Raw genomic sequence first — 27721 nt, 5'->3', positions numbered from 1 at the left:
GGGCAGCCACATATCTCACTGTAGAAAACACAAAACATGGACGGAAATGAATTTTTTAAATGATTACTCAACTAATAATTATTTCAAAAAGACAATTTTCTCCAACAACACATTAAAATGGATGCGATATAATTATTAATTGATTGAGGATCCAAGTAATCAACTCCTCATAGGAAGATAATAATGGCTCCCTTCTCAAATATTCATTGGTAGAAATTTGTATTCCAGAATTTCATAGTTACACAATCTTATCCTTTCTGATAACTCAAAAGGGATTCTTAAATTGGAAATTTAATTTTGACATGGAAAGTAATTCAATAAATATTTAATTTTGAATGCAGTGCAAGGAATTCAATTGTAAGATGTTGAAGGTCTAAATACTAGAGACGCATCTTGATGCAAATATAATATGGTTCAACTATTTTAAACCTAGCTTATATCTCTTCAGTTATCCTTGTAATGTTTTCATGAACTGGAGTTCCAGGTTCTGTTGTAGAGAATCCTTCAGGTGGAGGGGATGCTCCTAGGCCGTCGGAAATTTTGATTTCTGGGCTTTGCAAAGAAAGGTTGGGCAATATTTCAGTAGAAGCTTCACTTTCTGCAAACAGCGTAGCTGTTTGAATTTCATTGCCTTCAGATGGCTTTTGTGACATAGAATTAGGGTTGTCTTTCTCTTTATCAAAGGCATTTGCTATTGCACAAAGCTTTTGCCACACTGAATCATCAGTGGCTAAGATTTCTCTATTCTGATAAAGGAAGATGAGGAAGAATAGGAGAAGAGCGGAGCCTGCTGATACACCAGCTATGAGGAAAAGGCCCTTAAAACTATCTAGTGTGAGGCTAGATGCTATAACCATTCCATCTTGCTTTGGACATTCTGTTTCATTCCCAAACCATTTCTGTATTATGTTGTTCATAAACTCTCCTTCCATCACCAGCAAGACTGCTCTCGAGACATCAGGTACCAAAGGAGATCCTTTTGGAAATGCCTGCCAGAAGTTGGGGGAAAATAAAAGATTAAATTATTGAGTAAACCATAAACCATATTAGACAAATGTGAAATCGTTCTGAAATATCACTGGAGTGCGACATTCTTACGAATCCAAAGCCAGCAGCCTTGTATGTCGGACCGACCATAATATACTTCCTGCAGTACTTGTTGAGGAAGAGTCTGAGATAAGGTAGTTCATCAACAATTGCACCTACACCTCCATTTTTACTTCCTCTTGAGAGGGCATCACTATACTCTTCCAATGTGCTATAACTTCTGAACTTGGAACTGTCAAACTTCATGTGCTTCAAGATGTCTTTGACAAATGAACCTTCTTGGTACCCAACATATTCTCCATTCTTGATGAGATCATTAAGGTCAGTTATAGAAGGTTGGAGCTGTTGCACTGTCAACATAGATGTTAAGTTGGCAGTATAACTTGATGTCAGCACCAGAACCACGAAAACCCACACAATCAGCACAAATCTTGTAAAGTTACTAGTTACCCTCTCTCCTGAAACAACCAGCCATATATATTATTTTTGACAAACAAGGATAAATCCTAAAGCTTTTTGTATATAATTTGCTTTGTGTTAGAGATTTACTATGAGCAAAAACGAGAGTTGAGAAGGAAAACCAGAATATCATCCCAACTTGCTTGTGTTTGGGTCCTCGAAACTCTTTGTTTACACGATGTTCAAGTACCCAAACAACAAAACCAATGAAGATGAAGAATCCTCCTGTTGTTATCCAAAGCTCGCTCTTTAGCGGTTTCAAGAAAATCCAAGCATTCTTTCTATCGTCATTCCCTACCGACACAACAGCAGATATGCCAGACTCTGAAAAAGGTAATGTGAAATCAACATACTTGGCTCGGCTCGCTAAGATGGTCACATCACCTACAACTGCATCATATTCCTGTTTTAAGCAAACAATGATTATTTTAGTATTTATGGTTGATCTCAGTCATATAAGAAAGTAGATATGACGTATTCAGCCAAAAAGGTTAATTCAAAAACAAATTGGATATTACCTTTGAGGAGATCTTGTAAACAAGATTATCATAGTCTTGAGAAGTGGGGCTATCTATTGGAAATGGAATAAATTCATAAGGGATGGCATATGGCAAATGTTCGATGACTTCTTTGAAGACATCTGGAATGAAACCAGTTACAGTTACTGCTTGTGTTTTGGCATTGATTTCCACTTTAATAAATTGCTCCAGCCCTCCTTTGACAGGAACTCCAACCTTCAACTTCTCCCCACTGGTGGGTATTTCCCAGCCTCTCGGAACAATAGTAGATTCACCGGGCCAAATGATGGCTGCTAGTTGCTCATTCATACTCTTAGCTGTTTTACTATTTATCTTCAGTTTATGCAAAATGCCATCCTTCTCTGTCCAGAATCCAACGCTTCTCTCTCCTTTCCCAATTATATTCACAATCTCATATGTGTATAGCTGCAATTCTCCATCAAAGATACGGAATTCACCACTTAGTCCTGTTTCTAGTGTTGTATTTTGCATAGAGTCAAGGAGCAGAGAACCAAATTCTGAGGTTCCAAGTGCATCTAAGTCCGTTAAATTCTCTCTAGTGTCAGCTTTCTTGAATTTTGGGATAATGGTAGTGCCCACTTTTGCTATTGCTTTTGTTAATGCGGTGATGCTATCATATGCCCATAGTCCGTAAACATTGAGCTGAACTGGGTCCATGTCTGGATACTCTTGACGGAATCTCTTTCTCCATCTCCTCGTGTAATTGTTTAGCTCATTTGATCTTGGAATATAAGGTTTTATACCAAGAACACCTTGCATTGATGACTCAATGACTGAATTATCTACCGAATCCAGAAGACTTGTTAGCACATCTGTGATGATCCATGCATATCCACTGTTCATCATTCCAGCTTCTTTGGCCTTGAGAAAAAGGCGTGAGGCAAGATATGGTTGCAAGTGCACGATGAATACCCTGGTCTGCTTTGTGTTCAAATTGTATAACTCCTTGAGGATTTCATCATCATTGGCTGAAGGAGAAAGAACACTTCTATAGGAGACTAAAGTGTTGATTTCCAGCAAGGCATCAGTCAGATGTGGAACTATCCCAGTTCCATAGGAGCTATCCTCGTAGATGATCACAACCTGCCTCCAATCATAGTTTCTGACAATTGCTGCAATGGCTTTAGTCTGGCTGGAAGAAGGAAGTGCTCCTCTAATGAAAAAGGGATTTTCCTTGACTGAGAGTGAAGGACTTGTTGCTGGAGAAATGATAGGGACTTTTGTTCTGTTCCCTATGTCAATCACAAAATCAGTTTGTGTAGACATTTGTGGCCCAAAGATAGCTTGCACTTGGACATCCTTTAGCAAGTTTATGGCTGCATATACACAATCAGACTGTAAGAAGTTATCTGAAAATCCTTCTTAAACAGGAAAACCAATATTCTAGAGAAAAGAGAGTATCTTATGAAAATAGTGCATGAATGACCAACTTCCAGAATATATCTGACTCGTGAAGCAAAAAGAGTAAGACATGCTAGTTTAACACAACTAAATCATGGAGCTAAATTTACCAGAAGATGCTGCTTCAACATCATTTCTCTTGGAATCCCTGAAATGAGGAACTATCTTAATGGCACCGCGACTAGCGTTGGCATGGTAATCTGCAAGGGCTAGTAAGATAGATATGTTCATTACTTTTCCCACATTTGTTTCCAGATCAAGAATTATGCCCACATCCACCTCTATAGCACTAGTTTTATTATCTTCACCTCTTATTTGCCTTGCATAGGAGCAAAAGCTAATGATGGAAACAAGTTGAATGAAAAGAATTAGAAAGCTGCATCTTGGATTTTGCATTTGAAAAACTCTGGTAAAAAGTAGTCTGAGAGTTGGGCAAGAAGCAGTAATCACCTTAAAGAGAAGTGTCTAAAGCTCTCTTAACTGTGTTGCTCTAGATATAGGGCTTCAGTATCAGGGGGCTCCATAAACTTCTACCAGCAAATACCTTAGCTATGAATGTAGAAACAAAAGTCAACGATAATGTTTCAAAGAACATTAATTGAAAATATGCCTTTTGGTTATTGAGAGAGAAGACTTATAGCTACAACAAGTTAGTAAAGCTTCCTCCTAAGTTTGACCAAATCAAAAAAAAAATTGAACTGAGTGACAAAATTGATTTGGTTGACTTATTCCCCCAATCGCTAATTACTTTTTATTCTATTTAATGCTGACTATCTAGTAGGTGAATTTCAGAAACAGCTCAGCTTAGACTTGGTCAGTAGTAATAGCTTGCACACCAACATGCACCTCTCTGACTGGCCAATACTCCGAGATGGCATCAAGTATGAGAATGAGGATGCAATTAGATGTCAGAAGTAATTAACTTGGACGGTTGGATTTTGAGATGATTATGTATGTAGCTGCCGATGCCATTGCCTTACTCTAATTGTTAATGCAAGAGGAAGCTGCTTGGGAACTTACCTATGGTGTCAAATTGAACATATTGCTGTTTGTCTTCCAAGCAGTAGTGATCCTAAAATCTTTCATTATGTTCGATCCATAACTATCGTCTTTATCTTTTTGATGAAGGATCCATAACTATGGTCTCTGTCTGCTGTTGATAATCTTATCTACTAGGCACCTGCATTATAAGTTCAATACTATTAATTATCTGTAGCTCTTTTATTGCTATATTATCTCATAAACCTCTCTATATACCCCATTCTTTCATATTTTATGCAGCAATATTATGTAATCTAAAAATAAGTTGGCATCTTATGTGCTAATTTCTTTTTTTGTTCTATTTTTTAACATAAACAAAGATACTACTTCATTTGAGTTTCTTAACAATGAATGCATGCGTTGAATTATTTCATTCCACAGAACTCTGTTAAATCATATCCCCTAAACAGATGGTGATGGCATAAAAAAAAGAAAAATAGTGTTTCTACCATCTTTCTCTAATTGTACTTTTTTTTTCTCAATTTGCAATATTTTTGGTTTGTGCAAACATTATTTGCAGATATTGAATGAAAATTGATACTGTTATATATGAGCTTATAAAATACGTTTAGTTTTTACTTGACACTGAGTTTAAGAAAACAGAAAAACTTTTGAATCATATGCTCTTGAATCAAGGATATGTCAAAATGTATGGGGAAAAATTGAATTAAGGGGTTGCAAACAAAGGAAAGAAAGCATTCTTTTTTTTTATAAATGAGCTAAATATGAAAGTGGACAAAAAAATTGAAACACAATGAGTAATATGATTATGTGATAATGGGATTAGAATGTTATTGTTACCAATTTACATCCCTAAACAGAGGAGTGAAGAAAATGCATACCAGAGTTTCTCCCCGTATCATTAAATCCATCATGCCGCCGCCTCTTACTTATTCACGGCAGCACTACCCTATTCCAGGCAAGGGCACCGGCTTCGGAAATGCAACAAAGGCCCACCAGTGAACTTTACACTGCGTTCGCATCCCAGAGGGACTGAAATTCTCCTGGATGTTGATAACCCTAAAGTTATATAACATGTCATGCTCGAGTATATAATCGATGTTCCTCTACGAGGCCGTCCTTTCTGATCGATGTAAGCCGCCGTCAAGCCAGATTCTTTCGGGGATCTTGTACCTCCCTCCGGCCTCCACCACAGCCGCAACATTTTGCACAGATAATCAACTCTATGCGGGAAGTGAAAATTGCGGATTTTTTTGGAGCAATACGGATTTGTGATTTGTCAGTCAGTAAAACGTATCAGTTCCATGATGAGTCCGAGAGAATCAACACAGATCTGAATCAAAATCAGCAGAATGTATGTGGATATGCAGAGGATATAAGGTGATAAAAGCCGAGTTTCATCTAAAACTTATACCAAAAACCCAGCAGATTTGTCATCATTGTATGGAACAGAGACATAAAGCTTGAAAATGATTATAAATGCAAAATGATATTGTTGAAATACAAGACTCTTAATAAAAAATGTCTTTATTTCATTAAGAATATTTTTGTAATAAGTAGCTTAGGTTAGTGGAGAATATCTTATTTTGATATGATGATTTTTTTAGTGAATTTGAGTAATAAAAAAATGATGATCAAATTGTGCTTGCGTATCTTAATTATAGGTTTTATTCCAATAATTATAGGTTAAATAATTATTGATTTTAGCTTTAATATAATTATACTTATCAATTATTCTCCGTCATATGTGTAACTTTTTATCTTTTTATTTTATTGTTCTTGATTTTAAGGTTTCTTCTAGTTTCGTTTTTTCTTATTGTATCAATGTTATCAATTATTTATTTTAGGTGAAAAATTTTATTCTAAGCAAAGTACAATCAATAAAATTTGTACGAGAGTCCATTAACTTTTTGGCATGTGAATTATTGGGCCTAACCTGTTAGTTAAGGCTGAAAAATAAAATCAAAAGGAGAGAGAATGTATAGTTAGGGTGGAAATCGAAGAGAAATCGTGGATTCACGTTAAATTCAATTAAATAATTTAAAATATTATATTAAAAGTGAAATAATGCAGTAAAAAGTAAGGAAGAAAATAAGTTTCATTAATTTACTATTTTTAGAAATAAAATATAAGAAAAAACGTATACAATAAATATAATAATAAATTTTGTACCCATATCGAAAGTGCCCAAATTGAAGTTTCATTAATTTACTATTTTTAGATATAATATAGTAAAAAAAACGTATTCAATAAATTTAATATAAATTTGTACGATTTAATAGAAATATAATAGGTAGAAATTTGACTATTTTGCTCAAATTGAAATGAAACTTGTACTATGTTATTATTCATTTAACATCATTGAGATAAAAACAATACTCTGATAATATGCTCATTAGATCATGAGATACTTTTAAACTTTTCACTTTATTACGATTTTCAAATTTCTTTTTTTCAATTCATATACTAAATATTTATTTTTTTAAATAACGTGAGTTTGAAGACAATAAAAAAAATACATTAATCTTATTAGAACTATTATTAAAAGTAATGTAAATCTTTAAAAAAATAGAATATAATATCTTATAGTATAAGAATAATTTTTTTGACAAAAATTCAGCATGTTAAAATAAATGTGAATATAAAATATAAAATGAAAATATAGATCAGCTAATAATATGATTTCTTATTTCTTTCGTTACTTTTTACTGCACTATTTCACTTTTAATACAATAATTTAATTTATTAAATTAAATTTAACATAGACCCCACAATTTCTCTTCAATTCCCGCTCAAACTTTACATTCTCTCTCTTTTGATTTCATTTTGGGATTTTTGTATATAATAGCAAATTAATAACCTAAAATAAATAAAGTAGTTAGGATTTGATTTAATTGTGCTCCATAGCAAATGTTAGCTAAAGTTTGTCAAGCGTCTCTCTCTCCAAAATCTCGCTCGCCACTCTCCATTCTCGCTCGCCTCACTCGCTTTATACACAGAAGTGTATAAATTCTTAATCTGTTTTGTATAAAGCGAGAGAAAATTGTATATACACATGCAAGAATATATATCTTCGTGTTATACACTTAATTATACAATTTACAAACAGTTTACTTTAAATATTACAGAGAAAAAGGCCAACAAATTATATAATTGCAAATTATAAAATTGCATTAATTACAATTTTCTCTAGCTTTATACAACAGAAATGTATATATTGTGTTTCTGTTTTTGTAAAAAGCGAGAGAAAAACATATATCTTCTTGCTATACACTTATAATTATGCAATATACATACATTTTAATTCGAGTCAACTGTATGCAAATCAAATTTTATAAAAATATTGCAGCGAAATAGGCAGCGAATTATACAATTATGCATTATACAATTGCAGTGAAATAGGATAACAAATTATACAATTGCAACGAAATAGGCCAGCGAATTATACATTGTATATGTATAGCGAATTATACAGTTTTATATTTGCTATGGAGTGCAATTATGCGAATTTTGCTATAGCATACAAATATGAATTTTTTGTTTGCTATATGTGAAAGTTGCCCTTTCATTTTTCACCTTAACTGACAGGTTGGGCCCAAATAATTCACATGTCAAAAAGTTAATGGACCCTCATACGAGTTTTTGTTGTTTGTACCACGCTCAAAATAAAATTTTTCTACTTTAGATTGTTACTTCTCTATCTTTAGAGTTAAATTATAAAAAATTTGATTAATATTTTAAGATATAATTTTTCATCATATTGATATGAAAAAATTATAATTTATAGTATTTTTTTACATAGTTTTTAAATATTTAATTTTTTTATTTAAAATATCGAATTAATGTAATTGGCCGAATTATAATTGATGACATGGCTGAATTATAATTAGTCATGTGTTACAAACGGTTTTTTCAAAATCACTTAAAAAATAATGACATGAATGAATTTTTTATTTAACGATAATAGTATAAATAAGCCTGAAAATTGAATGGCATATCCTTTCCTTTTAAAAAATTATATATTTTTTTAAATGAACTAAAATGAGAAACAAATTGAAACACACGGGTTAAATTCTGAACTAAACCCACACCCCACCTTGTGGGGCAACCCGTTACCCGTAACTCTCTCCCTCCCTCACGTTTCCATTTTCAGCTATCACTCCTTCTTCTCTCTTCTCCCCGGCACCAACTTTATCGTGCATGCAAATTATCAACGTTTTAACCTATCAACTTCATTTTTCTTCCGCATTAACATTAACTATATATAAAATTTCAAGTTTCTTTTAACTATTCCGATCCGCCATTAATCTATTTCTTCAGTCAGCTTTACTGACCATATATATATATATACATATTTGGATCATCCATCGGTATAATTGTTTCTATACAAGAGGATTTCGCAGATCGTCCATATCTTTATCCTATTAAGCTATCAAGAGGATTACTCTTTTTTTTTTCTTTTTTTTTATTCGAGTTCAGACACAGAGACGAATTTAGAATATAAATTTGATGGATCAACTTTTTAAGTTATGACTATTGAATTGAATCCATCTGATCACATTATGAGTTCGAAATTTAATGCTATATTACTATTTGATAAAATTTCGCGTTAAAATATTGGGTTCAGTTGAACACGATTAGGAGGAGGAGAAGGTGGGGCAGGATGAGCTTGGTGGTAAAGGTGGCTCTACTCTTCTTCATTTTTAATGGCTGTAGCTTCATCAATGCAGACACAGATCCATCCGACGGTCAGCTTAAGTCTAACTTGGTGTACTGCTTTTTTTTTTTCCGGTGTTCGGTATCTGCTTTGTTGTCTTCCATTAATTCGACTCATTATCGGGGGAAGCAATTCCTACCTGTAATTTTTCGTTCTTAAAGCTCAAACCCGAGAACTTTTTACAACTAAGCTAGGTTGCTAATTTTCACTAGAAAGCCCGTCGATTAGCCAAAGAGTTCACAGCATACAAAAAAATAAAATCATAGTAGTAAAATTTAGTAACAAAACAGTGTAGAGTTTTGTTTTTTTTTTTTTGGGTGGGGTGGGGTGGGGTTGTTCTTAGTATGTCTATGTATTTGTATGTTCTCAATAATTTCGTTGGTGGTGTTCAACTTTGATTATCAGGTTCTGCCCTGAGAGTGATGTATAGCTCCCTAAATTCACCGGGGCAGCTTACGAAATGGAGCTCATCAGAAGGTGGTGATCCTTGTGGAGAATCCTGGAAAGGCATTACTTGCTCGGGCAATAGAGTAACTGAAATGTGATTATGTTCTCTTCGCCATCCTTCTATAGTATTTCGATATAGACTATTTTTTTATTACTTCTCGTTAGTTAATTGATTTGGAAATTGCTGATTTTCACTTTTCGTTTCATTTTCCTTCAGCCAGATATCCGGTTTAGGACTATCCGGATCAATGGGATACCAACTAACGAGTTTAACATCTGTAACCAACTTGTAAGATGATCGATGGCTTCAATTACTATTTTGTTACTTTGTTCTGTTATTTGTATTTACATCGTAAAATGTTGTAATTTGCAGTGACTTAAGCAACAATAATCTCGGAAACCAGATACCTTACCAGCTTCCTCCATATGTAAAGAGACTGTATGTGTTTTTATACCTAATGTTTTCTTTCTTTGCTCAATTCCAGGCTCTAGTGTTTTAAAAAAGTTACTTACATAATCATTCTGTCATTTGCCTCGTATTGCAGCAACCTTGCTGGTAATGGTTTTACCGGTGTCCTACCTTATTCCGTTTCACAAATAACTTCCCTTCAATACTTGTAAGTTCATTGTTAAAATTAAATTTACTTGTATAGTGTTATTACACTCGTTGTTCTGATTTTCTCTCCGTTGTATGTGCCTGATTGTAGAAATGTTAGTCATAATCAAATTCAAGGAGAACTAAATGACATGTTTGGATCACTTTCTTCTCTCAACACATTGTAAGGCCTTGTTTCAATTTGTCCCGTCTCTTTTTCAGATCGTTGTTATCCTGTTATGACTAAGATTTCAAATGTATGTTGTGCTATTCTCGGTAGATAAATAGAGTATCCCTTCACTTTATCATGTGAAATTTTGTCACCGACTGAAAGCATCTTTTGTTCTTCTTGGTTGATTACATTATGTTTTACCCTTGTTGCTTACGTTTGATTATTTACAACTTATCCTCCAGGGATATCTCTTTCAATTCAATGACCGGTAAACTTCCTCAAAGCTTTAAGTCACTGACTAGCATGAAGAAAATGTAAGACGTGTATCTTTTGATTCATTATTGTACTGTATTGGTCGAGTGCCATGAACTTTCTAGTATTATTGTGTTGTGCAGCTACCTGCAGAACAACCAGTTCACTGGAAACATTGATGTCCTCGCCAATCTTCCTCTTGGCGATCTGTGAGTTATGCAACATCTTTGTGTGTGTGAATGTTATCGATCTGTCAATGTTCCATTTCAAGGCTTTCTCAGTTACTATATTGTTGATACCTTTATGCTTTAGGAATATTGAAAACAATCAGTTTACTGGTGGGATTCCTGAGAAGTTTAAAAAGATAATGCAGTGAGTGTTTCAGTTTGAAAATTATTTTCTCATCCTTGAAAATTTGTAGAAAATAACTTTCTAACTGAATTTGTAATTTGTGATACAATTGTAGAAAATCTACCAGTAACACAGGGAGTTCAGAGCCTGCAACCCCTGCGAATAAATCCACTCAAAGTCACAAATCAGGAGGCAATGGCAATCCTTCCAGCGGTGGAGGTAAAAGTGATAGTGGTGAGAAATCTGGTATTAGTGGTGGAGGCGTTGCAGGCGTAGTGATATCAGTTTCAGTGGTTGGAGCAGTTGCAGTAATCTGTATTATCAAAAAAAGACGCAGGAAGTCGTCAACAGACATAGAAAAACTTGACGTTCAGCCATTTGTTCCTGAGACACATGAAGTACAAGGTATATAATCTTGTGACTTCTTTTTTGGGTCAGTTGAGAAACATAGCTGGTTACTTTACTGATATTTACTTCAATATCTCAACATATATACACTCTTATGGTGGATAGGATCCTTTCTTGCCATGTTATCTTATTTGAAATATAGAGCTGAATTTATTGTGGTACACAAAGGAGAGCTTTGGCGTAATTGGTAAAGTTACTTCCATGTGACCAGGTTCGAGCTGTGGAAACAACCTCTTGCAGAAATGCAGGGTAAGGTTGCCTACAATAGACCGTTGTGGTTTCACCCTTCCCTGTACCCCACATATAGCGGGAGCTTCACCAGGCTGTCCTATTGCAAATGTAGTTCTGTTTATATAAACACACTTTTAACTGTGGATGCAAGTTCCTGCAAAGGTACTGAATCACCTCAGGTGAATTGGAAAATTAGTTTTCCTTTTGAACTCATCATCCTTCATTTCATGTTCAAGTGACCATCTCTATAATGATGAATTATATTTCCCTTTTGCAGCTTCATCTGCAACTTGGTATCTCATACATCTTAAGCCTTACCTCAATCGTTTTAAGTTCTGTGGCGTCATTCCATCAGAGTTCCAGCTAACATTTGCCCTTTTCTAGTCACTAGTATTATTGTTTTTTAATCTTGTGTTAGTTTCTGAACCTGTATTTTTCTATTTATCACCTATTTTGGCTGCAGATACGAAACTCAGTCAAGCTCCATCCATAGCAAGCATGGAAGCTATTGAAACTCCCACTGTAGTGTCTCTAAGACCTCCCCCTATTAATACTCATAAATCCATTGGTGGAGATGAAATTTCAGAAAAACTCATTGTTCCACAGAAGAAAACTCGTACAGCTGAAAGAAAAGTTGTGCAATTTTCAATTGAAGACGTACAGATAGCTACTGACAGCTTCGGTTTAGAAAATCTTATTGGTGATGGATCTATTGGAAGTGTATATCGAGCTCACTTTGACAGTGGCAAAGTAATATCTATTAGTTCTATTTGTCGTTTAAACTATTTCTTGTTGCAGCTAACATTCCCTATGCTGATGTCAGTGATTCTGATTGTTTAAGTTCCTATTCCATAGGTTCTCGCTGTCAAGAAACTTTATTCATCTGAGCTCCGGAATCCTGAAGATTTTCTAAAGATGATTCCTGAAATATCCCAGCTGGATCATCCAAATGTAACAGAACTAATTGGTTATTGCTCAGAAGATGAGCAGCACCTGCTGGTTTATGAATTCCACAGAAATGGTTCTCTGCATGATTTTCTGCATCAGATGGATGAAGACAACTCGCAACTAACATGGGATAGTAGAGTTCAGATTGCACTTGGCACAGCAAGAGCACTAGAGTGAGTTTCATAATTTACAAACTTACTTTCATTAGGCATCACATAAGATTTTGATTCGGCATATATTATTTAAAGTTGTAGAACACCGGGTACGCTGGCGTTCCACTTCATCAAATCAGAATAATTTTCTATTTTTGGTGGCGACCTCTCCAATTCTTATGAGTAAATTTATTCTAGTAGCTAAAATCTAAGCTTCCTTTAATTTGCAGGTATCTACATGAAGCTTGTTCTCCATCTTTAGTTCATAAAAATATAAAATCTGAAAATATTTTACTTGATGCTGATCTCAATCCTCATCTATCAGACAGTGGGTTAGCAAACCTTATGGCTGATGTAGATCAGGTAACACTTATTAAATTTGTTCACATCAGTAACTTCTAAATGGCTTCAACTTTGACCCTTTATTTTTGCTCCCTATAGGGATTGAACCATAATATAGAGTCTGGATATGGCGCACCGGAGGCTGCTATATCTGGGAAGTGTACTACCAAGAGTGATGTATACAGCTTTGGAGTTGTTATGTTGGAACTTTGTACTGGTCGAAAACCTTTCGATAGGTAAATGTTAATTGAATGATTTTGAAACCAAAATCTGTTTAAGACAAATAATAATAATATATGTGTGTGTTTTCTCTTCTCCACTCAGCACAAGACCAAGATCTGAACAGTCTTTAGTTAGATGGGCAACCCCTCAGCTTCATGATATTGATGCCCTGGAAAAGATGGTTGATCCATCTCTCTCGGGATTATATTCTGTCAAATCTCTTTCCCGGTTTGCTGATGTTATTGCTCTCTGTGTTCAGGTAATGCTCTCGTTGTCTCAATTCATGTGACTAGACACGAGGTTTAAGATAGAAATAAAAACATTCGGAATATGTGAGTCTTAAACCTGACATAACTCAGTAGAGTAAAATGAGAAGTATTCTGTTCCTTTTATGCTGAAAGCTGCTACCTGCCATGTGTTCAATTTTCAATAAAGTACTCCCCTATGTCGCGCTCACTATCTCAATGGTTTGTGTCAGCTTGAGCCTGAGTTCCGGCCACCTATGTCTGAAGTGGTTCAAGTATTAGTCCGGCTAGTGCAACGAGCAAATATGAGCAAGAGGTTACACAATAATGATCAGGACTGAAGAGAAATACTCAAGACCTGCTGATTGTTACAAACAAATGGTTCTCTTGAACTGTTTGCTGCTATGGGACATCCTCTGATGCTGGTCAGCCCAGTAATTTCTTCGGTGCAGTTGTATTTGATTAAATACCATATGCTAAAATATAATTCCTTCACAATATATATATTATACATAAATTATATATACATGAATGGTTACCAGCATTTGTACTCTGTTACAAGATGTTAGCAACGACAGGTTAATTGCCTTCTAACAGAAAAACACAGCATGACTCTTGATAAAGAGGCTCTTAACTGCATGTTATCTATACTGCTTTTTAAAACTACCAGTTCTGCATCTATCTTCCAGCAAAGGTTCATTCATGCTACGCAATTACGACACTACTAAGAATGCATAAGAAACTTTAAGCGTCTAACTGAGTGAACACCTGGGAACCTGGGAAAATAGTGTTGCTTGCAATATTGATGAAGGCAAACACAAGATCAAAAGAAGTAAGGCAGCAGATTAGGACACAGCTATCGCTTGCTGTTAGTATGACAATAAGAGTCCTACTTTGCCAATCAGATACCTACCTTGACAAACACAAGCGCTGACAGCAGAAACCGACATAACAGAAATGAAATTGAATTAAAATAAGTAAAGAGGGAGAGCTATCTTAGATTTTAACTCAAAACACCAAGTCATCAGGCATTATACAACGCAGAAGTTGGTCCTGCATCTTTGTTGGCAGCAAACAGGAGCACTAAAGATGAACAAACAGGTAATAAAATCTTAGTGGACAGCATGAATCATCAAATTGAGTACACGGGGTAACTAAATGGCAAATAGCAATGTCACTTCATTCCTGCCAATGCTTGATTGTTTGTACCAAAGAAAATGTAGTACAACTAATTGTAGACCATATACTTTGGTGTTGCACTGAATTTCTGATATCCCTTAATGACCTTGTTAACGGCATCCAGAAAGTCTTTCTCTGTAACAGTTTTCCTCCTTGCTCGAATAGCATACATTCCAGCCTCCGTGCACACACTTCTTATATCAGCTCCTGGAATAAACCAAATCAATGAAAAGGTCAAAAGTGAGCCCCTAACTGTCGTATTTGTACATCTCATTACTACAATAGTTGAAAATTTAAGTGATGCATATAGGTGAAATTATATTTGTTCAAAAATATATACAAGTGAACTCATCACTTCTCTTTACATGAAAGTAAACCTTCTCTAGACCTCCATAAATGCCATAAAGTCGGAAAAGCAGCTAACTTATTGCTAAATTCACTCTTTAATGCATCAAACTCAATTAAAATATCAACCTCTTCCAAAATTCTCCTCTAGGACCAGCAACCTTAACCTTGGCTGGTCAATGGACAAGCTCAAGGAGATCTCATTCTGTAAATACTCACCTTACGATTCCTATTGATATAAGTTGCAGGAAAAAATCCTATTAATATAAACCCAATCCAACATTGTGGGTACCAAACCAAGTTATCTAAGTCCTCCGACCACAGTATGTATGAACAACACCAACAAGGCAACAACAGCATACCCAGTGTAGTCTTACAAAGTGGAGTTTGGGGAGGGTAGAGTGCAAACAAACCTTATCCTACCTCAGAGTCAAGGGTACTATTTGCGATAGACCCTTGGCTCGAGGACACCACATTATGTATGTAAACCCATTATTCATTTCAACAGAACAGTTCAAGATTACATTAATGGACTGCCCAAGAACACTTGGAAGGTTTTTTTGTGGAAATCTTTTACATATTCAAGTTCTATCAAGAATCAAGAACAGTCCATGACATGAAAGTTTAAACAAAGGTAAGTTAATCCAGAATGTAACAAGAAAATTTGGAATGCGACTTATAATGTGTCTTTGCTGTTGTACTTTTGCACAACATACAAGCTCAGGTACCCAAGCAACTCTTGATTGAAACTACCAAGGACTATACTCCATTATATTCCTTCCTCTCAGTTTGCCTCAGCACGACAATTAAGACAAAAGGTTTCATTTGTACATTGTGTTGGTTTCAATGAGGAAACTTGTAAATAGAATCGAAATGTTGCCAAATTATGTTTGGTAAATAATACATCAGGGTGTGAATTTAAATTCTTGAAAGTTGTGAAAGCATGTAGAACTTCCCCTTCTAGAAAATCATTATACATTTTGGGCAGACTTAAAAGGGAGGGCATTATAATTAGGAGAAAGAGCTCTTTAATAGAACATTATGCACAAGATCAAATACAAAATTGATGTTTAATATCCAACTTCTGAGGCAATATACATGAATCATTCTATTATATGGCAATGCATATGAGATTACCTGTAGAGTTTGGACAGAGACGTGCCAAAAGTTCAAATCGAATATCGCGCTCACAATTCATTGTCCGTGTATGAATCTTAAATATCTGGGTTCTACTCTCTAGATCAGGTAGACCAAACTCAACTTTGCGATCCAAACGTCCAGGACGTAGCAATGCTGGATCAAGTGTATCAGGCCTGCAAACAAAATAAAATGCATTACAGTAGTTAGCCACCTAATACAACAGCCATGGATAACCCCCAGTTTGAAGAACTCAGTTATCAAGCTGCAAACAAATCACCAAAAGTTATCCCAGCAAACACAACCCACAAGAGAGACTACTGGGACAAAAAGCTAAAACAAATAGAGAACACTAACCTATTGGTGGCCATGAGAACCTTTATATTCCCCCGAGCATCAAATCCATCTAGTTGGTTAACAATTTCAAGCATGGTACGCTGAACCTCATTGTCTCCACCTACACCATCATCAAATCGTGCACCTCCAATGGCGTCTACTTCATCGAAAAAAACAATGCACGCCTTCTTAGAGCGCGCCATCTGCCATACTTAAACGCTAGTCAGCAATCAAACTAAAACAACTTGCTAAGGAAGTTAACAACATGGTTACTTCTGACCTGGAACAGTTCACGAACCATCCTAGCTCCCTCACCAACATATTTCTGAACAAGCTCACTGCCAATAACACGAATAAAGCATGCATCTGTTCGATTTGCCACTGCTCTAGCAAGCAGGGTTTTCCCAGTACCAGGAGGCCCATAGCAGAGAACACCCTTTGGGGGATCAATTCCAAGTTTCACAAACTTTTCAGGGTGAAGCATGGGCAACTCAACAACCTGCATTTAAAAGCAAAGGTTTCATTATGCAGGCAAACATACCAATCAAGTTATATAATACCGTGAATTCTAAATAGAACAAGGTCAGAGCTGGACAGACAATAGATAACATAGTATACAATCATGAATACCTCTCGCATCTTTTCAATCTGTTCCTTGCATCCACCAACATCATTATATGTCACATCAGGCTTTTCCTCAACAGTCATCATGGTAACACTAGGATCAATTTTGGGAGGCAAAGGAATTTGAATCTGATATTTATTCCGGTCAACCCTGCAACAAAACAATATGGTCAGAGAGACTGACAATATTTGGTAAAGCAGAAGCCTTGGCTAGTTCATTACTGTTATATACAAAACTAGATTTTCCCACTAAAGCTTCTTTGTTCCACCTATAAAGCATGAGAATGCCGAATGCTAGGTATCCCCAATACTGAAAGAAATCTAAGCAATTCAACTCCATCCACAAGGACATGAAGTGAATCTTCCACATAATCATCCCCAATGAAGCAATCGATAACTAGTACGTTCAAATCCTCACAAGTTCTCAGTAAGATCACTATGTTCTAGGAGATCCTTATGTTGCAGTAACCCACTTCCTTTGACAAACACACACTTGTGCAACATGACATATGACTCTAAAATACAGCTACCAGAAGACAATACAGTTACACAGTTAACTTCCTTCGCTTTAGAATACCACTTCAGGAGATTTGTTCCTTTTGCGATTTATGAGTCTATTGAGAGAGAGAAAGAGAAGAATAAGAATATACCCGACTCGCATGCCTTCTTCTATATCAGTTGGTGAAACTTTGTCACCTAATCCAACAACAAACTGCGGGAATAATATGAGCATAGTCAAATAAAAGGGTGATCAGAGTCCTTTCATTAAAGAGTGAATCCAAAAGAAAATGTTGCAAACTTCTGTGATAACTAAAAACATATACCCAACCCCAAAGAAGGGTAAAACCTTTCAGGCTGAAGATATAATAACCCTTAAAAGATCCCTTATCAAAAAACACATGGAAACTGTCCATAATATCAATATATTTTCTTGGAAGATGGATTTAAAAAAACAAATGTTTTACTACTCTCATGATAACAGGAATTTTCACATGCTTAAATTGAACCTCAAAATTATCAAAGCTTCACACCGTCTTATGTCTTGTGAAGGAAAAAAATCGCATCCGTTATTGCTCAGATATAGATTTTGATTCTCCAGTTTTAACAGTAAACCTGGCTTCCCAGGCACCCTCCTTCGAGATACCCATACATTCACCAATACAGGTGTTACTAGAATATAGAACAGAACAAAATACTATGTTGGAAATACATGATGCATACCTTTGCAATTTGCTTGACGTTTATCACGTATTTTGCATCTTCAGTGTTGGGGCTAATTATCTTTGTACACCTAGCAACCTGCTCCAAAAAAATTCAATTAATACTTCAATGTACCTGAGTAATAAAACAGCAACAGATCTGTATTCAATGAAACACACCTGAAGAGGTTGCTCCTCCTGCATCATCTGTTTATCAGAAACCAGATCCCATTGACTTGGTGCAGCTAACCCAGTGTCAGACTCCTTAATACCTATGGTAAATTATTTAAGATGTAGTTCACAAGAATGTGCAACAAAGAAACACAAGGTTTGAATAGAACAAAATGAAGTCCCATTACATAATCAAATACAAAATCAACAAGAGACATAACAAAAATACCGCATAAATCATTTATCTTTTTGGCCATATCCTTGATTTCCTTTTCGGCTTTCTTTATGCTGGTCGAATAAGGTCCCAGACCCTGCAAAAATCATTATATTTTGTTGATAGGTAGTGAGAATAATTTATAAATTGTGAACTTTCACTGAACCAGCACTACAAAATATAATTACAAGTTCGGCAATTCCCAAATATCTTGCATTTCATCTACATCATGTAGAAGGATCATTGTACAAAAAGGCTAGCAAGGAGGAGGGATGTGTGACTTAGGCCTAGAGTAACACATGTGCACCTCTCACTGACTCAATCTTACAACTGAATAGTATCTCAAAAAAGAAAAAACATAAATATGCATACTTCTTCTAATTTATTACCCTCGTAACGTAGTTCAAATAGCAAAGATTGAGGAACTTGTGACTTAGGCAAGAGGTTTGAGCCCTGCGCTTTATCAATTAAGCCTGGTGTTTTCATTGGAGAAGAGTACAAGGGCAAGTCATTATCACCAAGCTTCCAAAGTAACAATTGGTCTTAAAGGGTTGACTCCGAAAAGATTTCTCATTCATCAAAAAAATTGTATTTAATTTTTAATCATAATGAGAGGCACAATTGACCAAGGTAACTTATCCATGCTTCACAGGAGAGCCTCAATACCCTAGAGTGACCTAAACCTACCGAGCTCCAGGCATTAGCTCAAAATAACAGATGGGCAATCAACTAAAACAGTGAAGGAGCTTATGTAGAGAATAAGAGCTCCCACTAGAAGTACAAAACCAGAAAGCAACATATAAGGAACAAAAAGATCACATGGACCACCAAATTTGACAAGAATGGTTCAGATACAAGTGTAACTCATACTTGCAGATATATAATCTCTCTGATATGTTTCTGCCTCTAAAAACATGGCATGTAGTTAGGTGGAGAAAATATGTATTGGTTTATTCATTCCTAAAAGTGAATTGAGAACTTGAATTTAACTTTTTTTAAATCAATTTTAGCCACAAAATACATATTAGAAAGAACAAAATCAAAAGCAAAAAGAGCAAATGCAACATAAGTAATATTACAGATCCTCTCAGGCTATAAAAAAGTTATATTTTATGCTATGAGCAACTCTGTTCACAAGTCTCATAAGGGATTCAACAGTTCCATGGCTGCATATTCAGTCAATAACACGTGACTACTCAAATGTTTGTTAGAAAGGTGGCAAGGGATGAACAAAAACCCCTATGTTGACACTCCAAACATAACTTTAGAGGCCGTTACTAGATAGACCAGAGCTACACCCGGGGGGGGGGGGGGGGGGGGGATTATTTCCCACTAAGGAACGCACCTAGATTTCTCCCAATGACCGTCTTAGTTCCGATAATTGAATCATCCATAGATAAATGCTCCCTAAACCAATTCACTTGGGTGAAACATAAGAGAGTGGAATTCCCTGACAAGCTGTATTAAAGTAAGTTCAAGCTAAGCTCTTGTTTCTAAAGACGAGAAGGACGACATGCTCAATGTCTTCATAAAAATGGCGCTAGGGGGGAAAGGATTACAAGGTGGGTAGTGGAACCCTCAACAACAGGGTGAAGGACGCGGTAGTCAGATAGTCAACCAACTGAGCTACTATTCCCCTGAACATTGATAACCTAAAAAAGCTTTTAAGCATAATGAAGATGAGAGATGCTTCTAGCTGCACGCATCCACACCTACAAACATCCACCTAAATTCAAATTCGAACCCACTTAGTCACAAAACGAAAGATAATATCAAAAATTACATTTCTACAACGTTCTGTACCATCTCAGTTATCCAACAGTGCGCAATGAAAAATTAACAGTTCAAAATGAATTAAAAAGCAACAGATAGAGACAATAAGTAAAAATTAGGGTTAAATATTCGGGGAAGAAACAGTACATAAGTTTTGAGTAGAGCAATATCATCTTCATCAAGTGGCGGTGGGTTCTTCTCGTCCTTGATCTCATCTTCGATATCGGTGGCTGCAGGTGCCATGGATTCTTCAGATGCGTTCGTTCTCCTTGCAAATCGAAAAGCAAAAAAAGATCTGTATTTCGAAAAATTTCTTGAGAATGAAGCAGCAAGGGACTATAAAGAACAATGAGATCTCTTTCGCTTTTATAAAACCCGGTACATGTGGTTGTTCGGGCGGATATATCCAAATCGGCCCGGTCACTTTTTTTGTGCCATATAGTAAAAGATTTAAAATAAAACAAGGTACAAGTGCACAAATAGCCATATTAGGGTTCCTATTTTGCAAAAAAAAAAAAAAAAAAGTTTCAAAAATTTAGCCACCTAAAAATTAACTTCAGACATGTGGATTTGAAGTTGAAATCACGGTGTGAAGTTTCTAACTTAGACCCAACTCGCAAGGGTTTAAAGTTTTGATTTTGAATTCGTTGAGTTATTAGATGTCTAAAATTCAAGAGTATTGAAATTTGTTTACGATTACGAGTTAAAATTTATAATTTTGGTACCTATAATGAATAAGATTAGTTTTAACGTTTAATTTCTAATTTATACAAGTATTTAAAAAAAAAAAGTACTGGTCTAAAGTTTGTATACACTAACTAAATTTTTTGAAGTCACTAAAAAGTCAATTATGTATCAAACAAGGTAAATTTACAAGTGAGTACTTGGTGCCTTTCTTACTAAAGAGGAGGAGTAAATTACCTAGACAGCCAAACATTTTTAGAACGATTTTGCTTGTCTTGATATTTGTTGGCTGATATAGCAAAATGTAGTTATAACATGGAATTTGATTTCAAAGAAAAAACTTGATTGTTATAATAAGATGTTTACGAGGATAGTTGTTATGAATGAGAACTGGTTGTACTTAGTTGAAGTTCCTAATCCTCCCTCTTCCAAGTTTTGGATTTGAAAATTGGGAACAACACTGGACTAGTTTTGAACCATATGCACAACTTATTCCTCTGTTCAAAACTATGTAACTTCTGCTTCCTTTCTGCAGCGAACAAAATAAGATATCTTACGAAACAAAGTCTAAAAGATGCTCAAGCATTCACGTTTGGTATAGTTTCATGCACATCTGAAGTCTGAACTTGAAAACTATCAATTACATCCAACAAACACAGTCGAGTGTCTATAGGCTCTAATACAGCTTTGGTTTATATGAAGCCAAAATTTTGAAACAAAGCTTCTTCACCACTAAAACAAAATGAAGAGTTATAGCTTTCAAGTTCACTGCACTAAGCTATAATTCGAGGAAGATATTGCAGGAAATGTCGTAACTGAATCAAAGAAACCTACAGGTAACATGTATGTTAGTGAACAGTGGATGCAGATCCTAATATTTGTCTTGCCGATTCCAAGATATGATACAACTCACAAGGGAACAAATGTAATGAACCAGGGCAGCTTCCCAGCATCTATAGAAAATACAGAAGAAAAACATTTTGTTGAGTACTCCTGAAGTAGTTGTGAAGATTAATATGAATCTCTTGGTTCCCCATAGTCTTGTAGGGGTCGGGAAGCTGCTAAAATTCTCATGACCAGTTCTTTCAAGATTGATATGGAATGACTAGCGGCACTGGGAAAAGTCAGCTACAGCGAGTGCTTGTATTTGATAACATCCATTGTGTTCAAGTTAAATCGCTGGCAGATATCAGATATGGTCGACTCACTTAAACCATCATTAGATTCTCCAGATTGAATAAGCTTTTGAAGGTCTTCTGATGGCAATAATACCTGCGAATACCACCAAGTGCAAGACTCCAGTTAATATGGATTACACAGGCCAAAAGCAGCATAAACAAACCAATGACTCCAACCATTAGCTACAAGATGATCCATCAATACATGCTTTGCAAACACGGTAGCAAGTATAGAACGATAAGTGTCACAGAATAGAACGCAATAAGCAGAACGAGAGACAGAGAGAGAGAGAGAGAAATGATGCCTAGACTGAAACTAATTTGATGATGGAGATGCTTAGACTGAAACACTACTAATTTGATGATGCAGAAAAATGATGCATGGATCTGCCAAACTTTTTTTACATGCATCTATCTAAATAAAGGTATACATGCAGACTTAAGGAACAATCATACTACCATTATATCCAACAAGAGGGTGACTAAAGAAAAACTGCTGAAAAGGAAGCAGCAAATAAAGGAAGACGAGAAAATTTTGGTGATTGTCCTAAGTGGGTTCCATAAAGACGGACAAATTAGAATATGATGTAGAATAGATTAATGATGCATGCATCCACAAAAAGGAAGCAGAAACAAAGGAAGACTAGGAAATTTTAATAATAGTCTCAGCTAAGTTCCAAGTGATATTCTACCCATGGTGGACTAGAGCAGTTGTTTGTTCTCTGAGTGTCATCTTTTACATTTGTACTCTTGTCTGTTGTTCCCTTATCTGACTGCTGTTGATGGGAGCTGTTTGTTAGTAATCGAAGAAGATTTTCACTTCCCTGAAGATCCAAAAAACATAAAGGTAATTAGCAACCTAAACACAGCAGGAGCTCTTACAAAGAGAAGATGAAATACCGAAGCAACATAGTAAATACACAAATCAATAACAAGACTGTCTTGTAAGCTATAAGCACATATCAATTTTCTTTTTATTTTTTGATGAAGCAAGCACGTATCGAATTTTGGGGGCACACATTAAACATCTAGTACCTTTCAGTTTTATTTTATTTGTATAGTGTCGGCCTGGGATAAATTTTAGATGGGGAATAACATGGTCTATGAGGATCATATAGCCGACCCCCGCTTGTTTGTAACTGAGAGCACAATTGTTCATATAGAACACATTAAACTTCGCGGCTAAATGATTTGAAGAGTGGAAGGATGGGGAAGAAATGTGACTGGACAAATACACAGAGAGTATGAAACGGAATCACATGGACTCTATAATTGTGATCCCAGTATATGAGAGCATGCATGTGTCCATATGTCTAGTTTTGCTACCAAAGAGAGAAACTATTTACATCTTTCCACTATAAAGGCATGCGACAATTCTCAACATTTTAATCTGTTCAAAATATTAATCACCTGAAGAGCTCTCCAGTGAGAGTACGTCCGAAATAAGACCCAAAAGAAAGGTATATTAGGCAAGGGTAGCACCTGCATGATATGAAAATAAATTGAGAAAAGCAAGAGAATCACAACACTAAAAATCAAGAGGATCACATAAAAAGAGGCGAAAGTAAGAACATGGTACATCTCAATATGATCAGAAAGAGAAAACTAAATATAAGACTTGACATTTCATAAATAGTGTATCAATACCATGAAAAATGATGACAGTGGAAGCAAAGCAGCTGAGCCATACAAGTACTTCTTGTGGATGATAGCCCCCCTGGTAATAAAATCATACATTAATATGAAATGTACAGGAGGTAAGAGCTTTTGAATTATGTTATATTATTAAAACACCAAGCAACATAGGAAACAATCATCCTTAAAATAGCAAAGTACTCGTTCAGGGTTCAAAAGGAGAAAAGTTGACTGGGTGACTTTGGTCAATGTTAAAAGGATTTGTTCGATCGTCCCTTGGCATAACTTCAATTAGATTCAAGTCAATGATATAGTCATTAAGAAAACAGATAGTCATTTATGATATTCATGCCCCAGTGACACTAGGAAGCTCTTTTCTGCAGAATAAAATGCATTGTCAAGGATTCGTATCTCAAATAGTGAGATAAGATTCAGGATCTATTTTGAGATATAGAATCCAGATTCACACAACAAAATAAGAGCTACACATGTTTGCTGGCAGGAGGCTGAATCTGCTCACATTATTGTTCATATCCAAATCTGAGATGAAAGGAAGTGCCTAAAAGCACTTTCTAACCATCTGACAAGGGAAAATGATTTTGCCTGGACACCAGAATTAAATTATCGTGTGTTATTTTATATCCATCTTCATTTGTCCTAGTAGATTATGAATGCACAAAACTCTAATTAATTAGAATATGTTCTTCCATAGCAGAGAGAGATTTTTAAGTCCCCAAACAAGTGTGGTCGGGATATTAACTCTTTAGCTGACTTTCAAGCATCTGGTTTTTCTGCAGCGAAAATTTACTAGAAAAGTTGCAGTAGTGCAGAAACCACCACATAGAAAGAAAGGCAACTTATAGGAAAACATATGAGTAAACAGAATAGGCTAAAAGAATTGTTTACTGGAAAAAACAATCAGAAAAAGGATGATCACAAATGGAAGATCAAAACTAAATTGTTAACTATTGGCAGTGGTGACACAGAGCAAAGCATCTAGGATCAATTCTCAAAAAAAAAAAAGTTGAAAAGGTAAAATATAATAGAAATCAAAGCAGGAAGATTATATTGAAGTGTTAATAACAAAGTTAGCGAATCATAAACTTGACTTCTTGGATTTTGTTAAGAGAGGTAAGGAGTAGCTTTATTGGTATTAATTATTAAGTGTGTCAAACATTTGGGAAGGCCCATAGTGCAAAGTGGATCAGATAAATTGGAATAGGAGGATTAAAGTTGTTTTCTTTTCTACGTGGACAATCATGATCTTACGGTTCATAGCTTATCGGCTTCTCAAGCCCGTAATTATAAATGGTAGAAAACAATGGTAAATCTTCTGCTACATGGGATAGATGCCAGCCGAGACAAGAATTCCAGAAACAAGAGATACATGCCTTAGGTTTAAAATATATGACATCCTAACTAAAATTAGAAACTTTGATAGAGTGGTTAAGAAATCACTAAAGAGGAAGAAATATGCAACGAATTGCAGGACTACAAGACCTCATGAGAAAGTGAAAATATGATGTTTTAAAAAGAAAAAAAACAATAAATAAATAAGCATTGTATACCCTACCTCGAGGCGATATGACGTAGCCTCCGCCGAACAAGCTGTCCATTTAAACTGTGCAGAAAAAAAAGACAAGATTGGTATAAACAGCCAGATAACATACAATCTAAAGGTAGAGGTGCTCATGTAATGTGCCTTTCCCCTTTCTTTTCTTTTAATCACATGTACACTCAGAGGCAAAAAGGTAAAACATGGTACATAAACTGAAGAAATTCAAACGACCCTATGGATAGAAAATGTAAAGGATCTTTTGAATGTGGATAGAAATTTATTCTTTTAGAAAAAGCTTTTCTCCTGGATAAGAAGTGCACCTTGACATCAACTTATCAAAGTCCAAACAGAGATATTGAAGCGAAATTAGTTGTTTCCAATTTTATTCAGCAAAAGCACGTGAGACAATTGTTTTCTCTAAGCAAATCAGATTCTATAAATCCATGACATGTCATGAGAACTTGGAAATAATATTACATTCATCTGACTGTATGACTTACTTAGAGATATTGAAGAGAAATTAATTGTTTCCAATTTTATTCAGCAAACTCACGTGAAGCCATTGCTTCCTCTGAGCAACTCTGATTCTATAAAGCCATGACATGTCGTGAGAACTTGCGAATAAGATCACTTTCATCTGACTATATGACTTACTCTTAATCCACGAATCTTTGATTCTCATTACTGATGAAAACTACCATTTTCATTTTCTGCTGATCCACTTCAACCAATTAGACTGTTAAACTTTTACCAGCTCTTGTCAAGCTTAAATGAGTTAAAATTATTTGTCTAATAATTTTTTTCTTAAAAAGGTGGATCTCTAACAAAAATTTGTTTAAAATCATGTATCAACACCACGTTTTTATACACTCATCAGTTCATAAAATAGGATCTATAATAATTCAGATTTGTACAACTAGAAGGAACACTTGCATTACACAGAAACAATCCTGCAGCACATATATCAATCCCAATGATGTATAGAGGTAGGTTGGTAGGATGTATTAGTCATAATACTATCTAATCCTTTGTTTGATAAAATCTCCACTTTATTCAGTATTAGTTATACACTTTATTCAGTATTATAAACTTAATACTACATAGCAAATCATGGTATTCGCAATATAAGAAATATTAATACATGGATAGGCATGGTTAAAGACAGAAGTGCCCTTAATACACCAAACCAAGCCCTGAATAACAAATAATTCCACCATAGCTGATCACAGCATTACTAATACAGGATATCTGGTATTATTCTCATACACTTTACCAAATACCTGTGAAAGACAAAAAGAGAGAGAGAAGGGGTCCATACCTTGAGGGATAGGTGATGTCGACACGTGTTACCTCCTTAGAAATGGATTTCAAAAAGATCTCCGAAGGCTTAACACGAGAAAGAAGCGTCAACCCCAGCCTAACATCACAATTCGCTAATTAGTTTCAGTATCATTAGCTACATTGTAGTACTCCAAGAATAACTAAAGATTACCCGTGAATTCTGTTCTTTATACTTCCTGCAGGCGCTTTTTCCAAACTAGTCCAAGCATTGTTCATCTGATTATAATAACAAACATAACAACAATTCCTCATTCCCTTACCTCAATATTAGAACGTAAGTTCAACCAAAACACAAGAAAAAAAATTGAAAAAAAAAAAACCTTATCAGAGGCGAAATCAACGACGACTTCAATATTCGCGCCGGGTGAATCACGACTAGATTTAGAGGAAATCCTCTTCCAGAGGTCTTTCAATGTAGAAGGAGCACTAGAAGATTGAGCTTCAGATTGCGATGCTTCAATCGATCGACTGAAACACCAATTCCTTCCCCTGATTGGAAACACTACCAATCTAGCCTTCATGATTCGTTTTCAGTGCACAAATTTCAGCGAAATGGAGATGAAAGATTGTTCGATTCAGAAGAAGAGTGAAGATTGATTTGAGGGAAATGAAGGCTGTGACAGTAGTAGTAAGGAGCTGAAAAAACTGCCAAACTAGTAACCGTTTTTGGAGAAATGAAAAGCACGCCGAAAGTGAATGAATGAAGGTGAAATATAAATGAAGGAAAGAAGCAGCGGCCGCACAGACCATTCACCAGACCTAAGGGTCGATTTTGTTCATCGGAAGGTTCGGCAGGTTATTTTTAACGAATTAATTA

General features: G+C 35.5%; 4 protein-coding genes across 10 annotated transcripts; 1 reads left to right on the top strand and 3 right to left on the bottom strand.

The window, feature by feature from the left end:
• Window positions 1-192: 192 nt before the first annotated feature.
• Window positions 193-6094, bottom strand: LOC101261421 (glutamate receptor 2.1). 7 transcript variants are annotated; one of them, XM_004241812.5, is made up of 8 exons: window positions 5330-6094; window positions 4467-4626; window positions 3897-3995; window positions 3557-3783; window positions 2025-3361; window positions 1597-1909; window positions 1099-1505; window positions 193-989 (listed from the first exon to the last, which is right to left on the bottom strand). In XM_004241812.5, exons 4-8 carry the CDS (start codon window positions 3675-3677, stop codon window positions 435-437), a joined length of 2733 nt encoding a protein of 910 aa, XP_004241860.2. In that variant the 5' UTR covers window positions 3678-3783; window positions 3897-3995; window positions 4467-4626; window positions 5330-6094; the 3' UTR covers window positions 193-434. The 7 variants fall into 7 exon arrangements, with proteins under 7 accessions (XP_004241860.2, XP_010322808.1, XP_010322809.1 ...); XM_010324506.4 differs by having other exon boundaries at window positions 3557-3655; window positions 5330-5950; XM_010324507.4 differs by having other exon boundaries at window positions 3557-3646; window positions 5330-5898.
• A 2550-nt stretch (window positions 6095-8644) lies between these two features.
• Window positions 8645-14074, top strand: LOC101260828 (protein STRUBBELIG-RECEPTOR FAMILY 7-like). Its single transcript, XM_004241810.5, has 16 exons — window positions 8645-9196; window positions 9571-9706; window positions 9830-9901; window positions 9986-10051; window positions 10158-10229; window positions 10320-10391; window positions 10622-10693; window positions 10775-10840; window positions 10944-11003; window positions 11098-11387; window positions 12085-12371; window positions 12477-12742; window positions 12952-13084; window positions 13163-13299; window positions 13388-13544; window positions 13764-14074. Exons 1-16 carry the CDS (start codon window positions 9112-9114, stop codon window positions 13869-13871), a joined length of 2079 nt encoding a protein of 692 aa, XP_004241858.2. The 5' UTR covers window positions 8645-9111; the 3' UTR covers window positions 13872-14074.
• Window positions 14075-14479: 405 nt separating this feature from the next.
• LOC101262927 (26S proteasome regulatory subunit 7 homolog A) lies at window positions 14480-21026 on the bottom strand. The gene is made up of 10 exons (XM_004241817.5): window positions 20656-21026; window positions 18751-18832; window positions 18531-18622; window positions 18373-18450; window positions 17802-17863; window positions 17158-17302; window positions 16808-17026; window positions 16549-16730; window positions 16192-16367; window positions 14480-14916 (listed from the first exon to the last, which is right to left on the bottom strand). Exons 1-10 carry the CDS (start codon window positions 20749-20751, stop codon window positions 14759-14761), a joined length of 1290 nt encoding a protein of 429 aa, XP_004241865.1. The 5' UTR covers window positions 20752-21026; the 3' UTR covers window positions 14480-14758.
• A 780-nt stretch (window positions 21027-21806) lies between these two features.
• On the bottom strand, window positions 21807-27716 carry LOC101249930 (uncharacterized protein YDL183C). Its single transcript, XM_004241861.5, has 8 exons — window positions 27225-27716; window positions 27056-27120; window positions 26882-26980; window positions 25579-25626; window positions 24018-24087; window positions 23781-23852; window positions 23063-23194; window positions 21807-22464 (listed from the first exon to the last, which is right to left on the bottom strand). Exons 1-8 carry the CDS (start codon window positions 27423-27425, stop codon window positions 22321-22323), a joined length of 831 nt encoding a protein of 276 aa, XP_004241909.1. The 5' UTR covers window positions 27426-27716; the 3' UTR covers window positions 21807-22320.
• Window positions 27717-27721: the final 5 nt, after the last annotated feature.

This window comes from Solanum lycopersicum, chromosome 6 (genome assembly GCF_036512215.1).
Source record: "Solanum lycopersicum chromosome 6, SLM_r2.1".
Classification (NCBI taxonomy): Eukaryota; Viridiplantae; Streptophyta; class Magnoliopsida; order Solanales; family Solanaceae; genus Solanum; species Solanum lycopersicum.
This window is presented reverse-complemented; position numbering and strand designations above follow the sequence as displayed.